An 11,431-nucleotide genomic window follows, 5' to 3' on the forward strand; every position below is an offset into this window, starting at 1 on the left:
GGAACACTGTTCCTTGACTGCGTCATCACAGGTATGACTGAAGGATGTGGGAGAAGCACTGCCTACATCTACTGGATTGAGATGGGACAGGACTTGCCTCACTGCAGTTGCTTGAATGAAAGCACCGAACGTGTCTCAGGTTCTCTTGGGGTCTCTTACACGGCTGCTCTGAATGGGGATGGTGTTCGTGCAAGTCTTGTGCTGTCCCTGCTGGCTGCACGCAGTTGTGCTGGAGAGCCCTGGCACCTCAGGCAGCACCACGGGATGGAGTTAGCCTTGAAATTGGGCAGCTGCCCTGAATTAGGTTAGGCATTGTAGGGGTGTCAATGAGAAACCAGCCCTAATGGAGATCTGGTAAAGACAGCTGGTGGAGAAGAGAGAGAGAGAGAACTCTTCCAGTGGCAATGACTCCATTTGCTCAGAGGAATAGCTCTATAGGCTGCCCTGGACATATTGAGCAGGAACAGGCTTCATTGTCCTAAACATGGACATCTGCTGTCACTTCAGCTGGCCAAAGCAATGTCCCAAAATGACGGCCCCAGACGCTGCCCTGTCCCGCTGAACCGCTCCGTTAGAGCTTACTGTTACCTGGAAGTGTTCTGGACCACCTCTGGCACCTCAGATGTCCCCTGTTGTTTGCGAGGGTACAGGAGGTAGGGGAGATTTCTCCCTTTCACTATTTGGATGTCCTATCTCATAGTGGGACGAGAAGAGGTGATTCTTGGACCTAGATTCTTGGTCCAAGAATCAACTCTTCTTGTCCCTAACTCTGTCTCTGGGAGGGGAAAGAACCCAGCTGGAAAGAAGTCTCTCTCTCCAGCTGAGGAAGGGAACATCAGTAAAGACTTCAGTTTGTTTCACAGGCGGTTCCCCTGGAGCCCCAGGGAGATGTTTGAGGGAGCCAAGAGGGGACAGAGGAAGCGCTGCCTCGGGCTGGTCCTCTGCTGCGGAGCTGGGCTGGGCTCCTGGGACGGAGGGAGCTCATGGCAAGCGGGCAGCGCTGCAGAGAGACAGCTCTGCCCAGGAGCAGGGCTGGGGGCACTGCCTGCAGGCAGCGAGAGGAGATCTGTGAGGCTGAGAGAGCTTAAAGCAGTTGGGAGTGGGAGGACGTTGAGACCTCTTTGGGGAAGAAATCTTCACAGCCCTCTGCGCGGTAAGCCTCTGGCTGCAGGGCACTGCAGCTTCAGTTCCTGGAGGGATCTCCTAGACCTGGTGCCTCTGACAGCCGATGGCATCTGTCAGGAGGACTCTCTTAGTTTCTCTACTGTACAGGAGGAGGGTGTGCTCCCGAGCAGGGCTTCCCTGCTGCGCCATCAGAGGCACAGGGCACGACGGCTGCTTTCTGCTGGGGATGGTTGTGGAGGTGTGCAAGTGGGCGTGCAGCCAGGGGTGCCCAGGGCTGTCCTTCAGAGCAGGGTCCCTGCACCCCAGGGGCTGTTTGCCGGGGCAGGGCCTCTGCCGTCTGCCAGGGTCAGCTCTCAGCCTGCCCGGGGAGCTGCCCCCGGAGCTTCTGTGGGGAGAAGCTGTGGGTGGAAGGAGAAACTCCGGCAGGGCAGGGCCCTGCTGTCGAGGGGGTGCTGCGTGGTTCGGGGCTGCCCACAGCTGCAGGTGACTACAGGAGACTTTTCAAGAAGCACAGCGAGGCAGGCTCTGCCTGAAAGGCAAGGATTCTCTTCTTTTAATCTCCTGCTCTGCGTTTTCTGGGTGGGCAGAGAGCTTTATCTCTCAGTTCGGGAGGAGGCACTGAAATTCCCAATCTGTTTCTGTTAGAGGTGAATGAACCAGGGAGTATCAGGAAGCAACACCCTGCTGCTCACAGACAGCACCAATATCGCTTTTCCAGCCTCATCAGGGTTGCTCGATGTCCCCACGGGAGCCTGCACAGCCAGAGATGGCCCTGGGCAGTGCCCTGCTGCCGGGAGGGGTGTGCAGGGCAGAGCTGAGCCCCCAGCGGGTGGGATGGGCTCTGGGGGCACTGGCAGGGAGGAGACCTGGGCGCAGACAAAGGGCTCCGGGCAGGGGCAGCTCCAGGCAGCAGAGACATGGGCAAGGGCTGGGGGGAAATGCCGACACGCACTGGGGAGGGGGCGTTCAGGCAGCTCTCTTTTGGTCCTTCACTGGAGTTGTCTTCTGGGCGTTGACTGAGGGGCAATGACGTCACTCTCTAGAGCACCCCATCTCTGGGACCCCTGACTGTCCGCTTTGCCTGTCCTGCTGGGCTTGCCAGCTGCCCCCAGAAAGGCACAGCTCTCCGGTGGGATCCCAGGGAGGGCTGAGCCTTTCCTCGGGGGTTCGGCACTCTCCTCTCCGAGTCCTTTGCTTCTCGCTGGGAGGGGTTGTGTCGTGTCCTGCTGTCTCCATCACACTCACAGCTCCATCTCTGGGCTGAGACAGAGAAGAGTTCGCAGATCTGCTCTTTGAACCAGTGCTCCTCTGCTCCCGTGGGAGCTCAGCTGTTTGGGTTTTATGCAAGAGCGAGTTGGGTGTGAATTCGTCTTCAGGTGCAGCACAAGCAAAAGTGCAGGACAGATGGGAAAAAGACTGATGGACACTGCAGCTCTCCTGGCTCTGCACTAAGCCAAAGGGAGCTGAGCCTGTTTGCTTGTCCCGTCTCAAGACTCTTCCCATGTTTAGTGATAAAACTGAGGATTTCTGCCCTTAAAAAGAACACTCACCAGACGTGATAGTGAAAAATGAAAAACACAGACAACGTAAGAAAAAGGGAGCATCTTTGCTCAAAGAAGGCTGTCCTAATTTTTCCCTGTGTTATTCCTTCTTTGGACAGAGCCCCCGTGACAAGAAACAGCAAATGTCCAACAGCAGCTCCATCACCCAGTTCCTCCTCCTGGCATTCGCAGACACGCGGGAGCTGCAGCTCTTGCACTTCTGGCTCTTCCTGGGCATCTACCTGGCTGCCCTCCTGGGCAACGGCCTCATCATCACCGCCGTAGCCTGGGACCATCACCTCCACACCCCCATGTACTTCTTCCTCCTCAACCTCTCTGTTCTTGACCTGGGCTCCATCTCCACCACTCTCCCCAAATCCATGGCCAATTCCCTCTGGGACACCAGCGTCATCTCCTATGCGGGATGTGCTGCCCAGGTCTTTCTGCTTGCCTTCTTCTTTGAAGCAGAGTTTGCCCTTCTCACCGTCATGGCCTACGACCGCTACGTGGCCATCTGCAAACCCCTGCACTACGGCACCCTCCTGGGCAGCAGAGCTTGCGTCCACATGGCAGCAGCTGCCTGGGGCAGTGGCTTTCTCACTGCTCTGCTGCACACGGCCAATACATTTTCACTGCCCCTCTGCCAGGGCAATGCTATTTACCAGTTCTTCTGTGAAATCCCCCAGATCCTCAAGCTCTCCTGCTCACACGCCTACCTCAGGGAAGTTGGGCTTCTTGTTCTTACTGTCTATTTATTGTTTGGGTGTTTTGTTTTCATCGTGGTGTCCTATGTGCAGATCTTCAGGGCCGTGCTGAGGATCCCCTCTGAGCAGGGACGGCACAAAGCCTTTTCCACGTGCCTCCCTCACCTGGCCGTGGTCTCCCTGCTTGTCAGCACTGCAGTGTTTGCCCACTTGAAGCCCCCCTTCCTCTCCTCCCCATCCCTGGATCTGGTGGTGGCTGTTGTGTACTTGGTGGTTCCTCCAACAGTGAATCCCCTCATCTACGGCCTGAGGAACAAGGAGCTCAAGGGTGCCCTCTGGAAGGCCTGTGATTCTACCAGTTTGCTTCAGCAGCAGCGAATCTCCCATCTCTCTTTACAAGTGACCTCGTATTTATTTCCGGCAGCATTTGTCTTGTGGTCATTGTATCAGTTATAAACCTGTCACTACACAAATACTTGCTTTTTTCATAGAATCATAGAATCATAGAACGGTTTGGGTTAGAAGGGACCCTATAAATCATCCCTGCCGTGGGCTCCCGTACCTGCTGAAGACTCCTGTTCTTCAGGGCGCTATCAGGAGCTACCAGAAGAGCACAAGAGGTGTCCAGAGACACCGCGTGCCTTGCGTTGGGTGCACAATGGATGGAGTTTCACAATAAGGTAAAAGCAAAAGATGGCCAGGCTAATGAGGGCCATGGGCTAGATCCCGTGATGAGCCTGACACACTCCCTGAGAGAGACGGAATGTCCCGTGATTGTCCACAGAGCCCTGGGAAGGGTCTGCTTCCCAGCCTGGCCAGCACAGCCAGTGTGGGCTCTCCTCGTTGCCCAGGGGCTCCACAAGCCCCTTGCTCTGCAGAGCAGCACCACCAGCTCGAGGCCTTGCAGGGAGCATGGGGAGGGAACCAGGAATGTCTGGCCAGGCAAGCACTGACCGGGTCAGCTGGGGAAAGACTCTCTGGGGAGCAGGCCTGTCCCTGGAGAAGCACGGGGCACCGCGTGCATGTCAGAAATGAGATGTGAGAAGGAGAATCAGGTTTCTCTGTCACACATCGGCTCGCAGCAGCTCCTGCGCGACAAGGGCACTGCTGGAGGCTGCCCAAGCAGGAAGGCTGATAAGGACAGAGCCGAGAGGGCTGTCAGGGGACTGTGCCAGGGTTGCATCTCCCCGCCCTGAATGAACTTACCCTCTACCGTTCCTGTGCAGCAGGTCTATGGGACCACATTTGGGGCAGCAGGGCCGTGCCAGTGACGGACAGTGCGCTGGCAGCGGCCTCGAAGCAGCCATTAGGAAGTGAAAGCAAGGACAGGCTACAGAAAAGGCTTTGATATTTAGTGCCTGTGTCACACGGGCATGTTTTGAGAAAAGGCAAAGCTCACCTGTACTTGACGGTGGCATGAGAAGTCAGGAGTCCCTCCTCTCTGCCCCTAATTTTACTCAGCCCCTGTATGTTCCTCTGTTGGGATGAGTGGTTTTGTGATGTGCCTCTTTGCCTCAAAATGGCTCCTCCCAGCTGTTGGCCAGTCAGGGTCCTGTAAAAGAAGCGACTCGCAAGCAACACCTCAATTTGGGTCACCTTTGCCTGCTTCGCGCCCTCTCTTCTTCTGTCATCGTCTCCGATGGACTCCACATCCAATATCCATCAGCTTCCTCTTTACCGGCATCTGTCTCTGCCCTGCCTCCATGGGATGGCAGAGCTGTCGTGGGACAGGCTGGGTGGTGGGAGGGCAGCCATGGATGGGTAGGGTTCCTCAGGAAGGCAGGCAGGGTGGTGAGGAGGCAGAGGTGTGCTCTGTGCACAGGGGAGCAGGGAGCGCAGAGCGCCTTGTCTCGGAGGAAGCCTTGTAGTCGCTGCTCCAGCCTTACGTGGGTAGTTGAACCACCACAAAATCTGCTGCAAGGTCAGTGGCGCTGGAAAGAATCAGCCCAAGAGAATTCCAGAGGATGCTGAAGACAGGTTTTGGCCGAGAAAGCTCCTGAGCTGACCACATTTGCACTCTTACTCACAGACAAGGAGGAACTGGATGGGGCTCATAGAATCACAGCAGTTGGAAGGGAGCCATGAGGATCATCAAGTCCAACTCTTGACTCCACACAGGGCAACCTGCAAGTTAAGGCACATATCTAAGAGTGTTGTCACGTCACTTCTTGATCAATGGCAGGCTTGGGGTCATCGACCCCTTGACCACTCTTCTAGGGAAGAACTTACTTCCAATAGCCAGACTGAACTTTGACAGACACAGCTGTAAGCCATTGCCTTGCATCCTATCACCGGACACTAGAGAAAAGAGGTCAGCACCTCCCTCTGCACTCCCCAGCAGGAGGACGTTGAAGACAGCAACGAGGTCACCCCTTGGCAATGAGAGTCACCCCTCACATCACAAGGCCCTTGTTACGTCCTGGTCTGACTACGTTTGGTCCGGGAGGGGTTCGGGCTGATTATGAGCATGAGATTAAGACACAAATGAGGTCAGATGCCGCTCACTGCAGATTTATTGTTATTCCCCAGCATTAGTCACCAAGACGAGCAATAGAGTAAAGGAGGAAATAGAGAACAGGAAGAAAAGAGAGAAGCAGTGTTACGGAGCACAGCAAGAGTATAGTCACCACCACAGGCCCGCTGGCATCTTGACGGTCCTTGGAGTTCAACGGTGTCCCGTTGATCTGTAGTTCTCAAGTGAGGGTGGTGAGGGTCCCAGCTGGGGGCTGGCATGGCACTAGTTTATAGTCCCTGTCGGCTCGTGGTTCAATCCATCAGCATGCGGGTTGTCTTGGCAGGGACAACTCCCACTAGACCGGGTTACTCAAAGATCCCATCCAACCTCGCCTCGAAACCTCCAGGCAAGAGGCATCCACAACTTCTCTGGGCAGCCGGTGCCAGTGTCTCACCAGCCTCAGAGGGAAAGATTTCTTCCCAATAGCAAAGGTAAATCTACCCTCTTTTAATAGAAAATTTGTCCAATTGCTACACTCCCTGACAAAGAGTTACTCTCCACCTTTTCTGTAGCCCTTTAGGGACTGGAAGGGGCTCTAAGGTCTCCCCGGAGCCTTCTCTTCTCCAGGCTGGACACCCGCAACTCTCTCAGCCTGTCCTCATGGCAGAGGTGCTCCAGCCCTCGGATCATCTTCATGTCCTCTGAACTCACTCCAGCAGGTCCATGTCCTTCTTATATTGTGGGCCCCAGAGCTGGACGCAGGACTCCAGGTGGGGGTCTCACTAGAGTGGAGCAGAGGGGGAGAATCACCTCCCTCAACCTGCTGGCCATGCTGCTCATGATGCAGCCCAGGATGCAGTTGGCTTTCTGGGCTGTGGCACCCATCGCCAGCTCATGTTGAGCCTCTCAGCAACCAATACACCCAAGGCCTTCTCCTCAGGGATGCTCTCAAGCCATTCTCTGCCCAGCCTGTAGTTGTGCCTGGGTTTGCTGTGACGCAGTGCAGGACCTTGCACTCAGCCTTGTTGAACTTCATGACGGTTGCACGGGCCCAGCTCTCCAGCCTGTTCAGGTCCCTCTGGATGGCAACCCTTCCCTCTAGCGTGTTGACCGTGCCACACAGCTTGGTGTCATCAGCAAGCTTGTTGGGGTGCACGCAATCCTACTCTCCATGTTGCCAACCAAGATGTTGAACAGCACCGGTCCCAGTACCAACCCTTGAGGAACACCACTCATCAGTGCTCGCCACTTGGACATTGAGCCATTGACCGCAACTCTTTGAGTACAGCCATCCAGTCAATTCTGTATCCGTCAAGCGATCCTTCCACCAAATCCACGACTCTCCAATTTAGAGACCAGGATGGTGAGCGGGACAGTGTCAAATTCTGTGCACAAGTCCAGGCAGATGATATCCATTGCTCCTTCCTTATCCACAAATGCCTACCACCACCATCGTAGGAGGCCATCATATTTGTCAGTCACGATTTGCCCTTAGTGAAGCCATATTGGCTGTCACCAGTCACCTCCTTATTTTCCATGGGTCTTAGCCAAGTTTCCAGGAGGAATCTCCTCCATGACCTTGCTGGGAACAGAGGCGAGACTGACCGGCCTGTAGTTCCTCAGATCTAACTATATTCTCTTGTCGAAAACAGGTGCTGTGTTTCCCCTTTTTCAGCCAGCAAGAACTTCACGAGTTCTCAAATATGATGGATAGTGGCTTGGTAACTTCATCTGCCAGTTCCTTCAGGACCCGCGGATTAATCTCATCAGGTCCCATGGACTTGTGCACCTTCAGCTTCCTTAGATGGTCTCGTACTTGATCGTCACCTGCTGTGGGCAGTACCTCATTCTCCCAGGCCCTGCCTTTGCCTGCTGTGACTTGGGAGGTGTGGCTAGAACCCTTGCCGGTGAAGACCAAGGCAAAGAAGTCATTGAGTACCTCAGCCTTCTCCATATCCCGGGTGACCAGGTCTCCCGTTTCCTTCCTGAGTGGTCACACATTTTCCCTAGTCTTCCTTTTGTCACTGACATAGCTATAGAAGTTTTGCTTGTTGCCCTTGGCGTTCCAGGCCACACTTAACTCCATCTGGGCTTTGGCTTGCTTAACCTGACCCCTGGCTGCTTGGACAATTTCCCTTTATTCCTCCCCGTCTACTTGTCCTTGCTTCCACCTTGCTTCCTTTTTCTTTGATTTACCCTTGGTAACTCCATGCTGATGGTTCTTGGACACGTTCTTCTGCTATTGGTGCCCAGAAATGTCCCCCAGGAAGACTCTCAGTGATGGCACACTGATCACCAAAGTGAGCTTGTACAGCCTGGGCTTCCCTGGGTTGCACTCTTGGCCTCTTGCACAGAGGAGCGCAAGACCGATTTTTCACTTCTCACAAGAGACCTCTGCCGATCCCATGACCTTTCAAAAGGGATATTCCAAAGAAACATCGATCTTCCCCTGCAACCTCATTACCACTAGTCTCCCTCTAATGCAGCGTGTTTACTTCCTCTAATCTTTCATATACTTACACTTATCCTGGTGCAACGGCCGTTTCTGCAGTCATCGTTTCAGACGCAGGCTGTCTAGGCAAAGGCCCTTTCCATTATTCTCCAGTTTTCTCCTGCCTTTGCTCTTTGCTCATTCAGATACCTCTCACCTGTGCTGCTGCTTTGAGCTTCGGGGATTAAAAGCTTGCCTGTCTTTACACACTCCAACTGTCTCCTAAGCCAGCTCTTTAATTGTGTTTAGATCTATCTTTTTGTGTCTACCTGCCTCAAATATTTCTCATTAAGATTTTCCCTTGCAGAAAGGCAAGCTCCTTAGCGGTAGCTTGTACTTAGCGTATGATTACAGAGTCTATTTTATCGTTTATGGAAACTGATTATGCTTTACTTGTCTTTTCTGAGGAACAGGACAAATTCTCCTGTGCCCGTGTGCAGCCAGGTCTCTCAGCTGAGCAGGTGGGAGATGGTGCAATGGGGCTGTAACATCCAGCTGCAGAGGTCAGTGGAGAAGTCTGATGCAAGGAGCAGTGATGGAAGTCCCAGGTGGCCAATGCCAGAAATGGTGGGGTGTGGGAGGTGAGGAGCAAAGCTGTCCACACAGTGCCAGACCCCAAGGGACCGCTTTTCCTCCCTGTCCAGACCTCCTGAGGAGACACTCTGCATCACTGTCCCTTGGAGAATGCTTCTGTCACCTCTTCTTTACACTGAAAAGGAATAAAATATACCCTTGAAAAGCAAGAAATCGCTTTCATTAGATGCACTTGGAAACCTTCCTCCTTAACTACACTACAGAACCTCTCCAGTTAGCTGTACTGCTCTTGAAGACTTGAAGAAAGTTACAAAGAGAGAAATACCTTGTTAGGGCTTTCTGTCTTTTAATGAGCCCCACGGGGTATTTGCTGCTGGGTCCATGAGCCTCAGATCCTGAGAGAAGATTGAACAGAGTGCTCAAGAAATCAGAAGGAAAAACTCCAAGTACCTGGAAGCATTAATGAGCCCTCTGAGGGCCTTTACTGACAAGGCCTCCCCAGGGACTCGTTAGAGCAGATAAGTGGAGGCTGTGACTGCAGGTGGGCAAAGGCAGAGTGCAGGTGGCTGTGATGCTGAGCAAACCCTGGCTTGGTTTGATGCAGCAGAAAGGCCAAGCCCTCGCCCCCGGCCCTGGCAAGGCAGTTCCTGTCCCTCACTTGTGGCCCAGGGCTCTTCCTGGGGGCAGTGGGATGTGAGGGGGAGCAATGCCAAGGGTAGGAACATCCTGTGGCACCTCCTGGCCTCCCAAAGAAGGGGCAAGGACGAAACAAAGTCCTGAGCTTCAAAAGAATCATCGACTCACACGATCATTTAGGTTGGAGAGGACCTTCAAGATCATTGAGTCCAACTGTAAACCTCACACTGCCACGTCCACCACTACACCACATCCCTACGTGCCACATCTCAACATCCCGTAAACACCTCCAGGGATGGTGACTCAGCCTGGGCAGCCTGTTCCAGTGCTTGACAAACATTTCAGTGAAGAAGTTTTTCCTACTATCCAATCTAAATCTCTCCTGGCACAACTTACAACCATTTCCTCTCTTCATGTATCTCGTTACTTGGGAGAAGAGACAACACCCACCTCCCTATAACCTCCTTTCAGGAAGTTGTAGAGAGCAAGAAGGTCTTCAACCTCCTTTTCTCCAGGCTGAACACCCCCAGCTCCCTCAGACGCTCCAGAACCTTCACCACCTTCGTTCAGCTTCTTTGGAAATGCTCCAGGACCTCAATGTCTTTCTTAAACTGAGGGGACCAAAACTGGACACAGCACTCGAGGTGGGACCTACAGTCGCTTCCCGAGTCCTGCTGGCCACACTGGTCCTGATACAGGCCAGGATGCTGTTGGCCACCTTGGCCACCTGGGCACACTGCTGGCTCGTATCCAGCCGGCTGTCAACCAGAACCCCCAGGTCCTTTTCTGCCAGGCAGCTCTCCAGCTGCTCTTCCCCAAACTTGTAACGCTGCATGGGGTTGTTGTGACCCAAGTGTAGGACCCGGCACTTGGCCTTGTTGAACCTCATACCATTGGCCTCGGCCCATCGATCCAGCCTGTCCAGATCCCTCTGCAAAGCCTTTCTACCCTCAAGCAGGTCGACACTCCAGCACAACTTGGTGTCTCCTGCAAACTTACTGAGGGTGCACTCAAAACATTCATACAAATCATTGATAAAGACATGAAAAGGAACTGGCCCCAGTTGTAGGCCCTGGGGAACACCACGTGTGACCAGCTGCCAACTGCATTAAACCCTGTTCACCACCACTTTGGCCACTCTTTGGCCCAACCATCCAGCCAGGTTTTTACCAGCAAAGAGTACGCCTGCCCAAGCCCTGAGCAGGCAGTTTCTGCAGAAGAATGCTTTGGGAAATGGCTGTCAAAGACTTTCTCAAAGTTTAGGTAAAGAACATCCACAGCCTTTCCCTCCTCCACTAAGCGGGTCACCTTCTCATAGAAGGAGATCAGGTTTGTCAAGCAGGACCTGCCTTTCATACACCCATGCTGACTAGGCCTGATCACCTGGTTGTCCTCATGTGCCGCATGATGGCACTCAGGATGATCTGTTCCATAATCTTCCCCAGCACCGAGGTCAGACGACAGGCCTGTAGGTCCCCGGATCCTCCTTCTCTCCCTTCTTGTAGATGGGCATCTGATAAAAGATGGAAAGGGGCTTGGTGAGCTTCTCCAAGAGCTCCCTCAGTACTGTTGGGTGGATCCCATCTGGCCCCATAGACTTGTCTATGTCTAGGTCCTGTAGCAGGTCCCTCACTAGTCCCCTTGGATTATGGGGGCTCCATGCTGCTCCCCATCCCTGTCTTCCAGCTCAGGGGCTGCGTACCCAGAGAACTACTGGTCTTACCGTTAAAGACTGAGGCAAAGAAGGTATGAAGTACCTCAGCCTTTTCCTCACCCATTATCACTATGTTTCCCGCTGCATCCAATAAAGGATGGAGATTCTCCTTAGCTCTCTTTGTGTTTCTAATGTAATTATAGAAACATTTTTTATTGTCTTTTACGGCAGTAGCCAGGTAAAGACCTAGATGGCTTTGGCCCCTCTAATTTTTTCCCTGCATAAGCTCAC

The 11,431-nt window shown here is 53.5% G+C and overlaps 1 protein-coding gene across 1 annotated transcript; it reads left to right on the forward strand.

The window, feature by feature from the left end:
• Window positions 1-2,803: 2,803 nt before the first annotated feature.
• LOC134522589 (olfactory receptor 14A16-like) lies at window positions 2,804-11,222 on the forward strand. The gene is made up of 3 exons (XM_063350359.1): window positions 2,804-3,712; window positions 7,630-7,711; window positions 11,173-11,222. The coding sequence occupies exons 1-3, from the start codon at window positions 2,810-2,812 to the stop codon at window positions 11,220-11,222; spliced, it is 1,035 nt and encodes a 344-aa protein (XP_063206429.1). The 5' UTR covers window positions 2,804-2,809.
• Window positions 11,223-11,431: the final 209 nt, after the last annotated feature.

Source organism: Chroicocephalus ridibundus, chromosome 12 (assembly GCF_963924245.1).
Source record: "Chroicocephalus ridibundus chromosome 12, bChrRid1.1, whole genome shotgun sequence".
NCBI classification, from domain to species: Eukaryota; Metazoa; Chordata; class Aves; order Charadriiformes; family Laridae; genus Chroicocephalus; species Chroicocephalus ridibundus.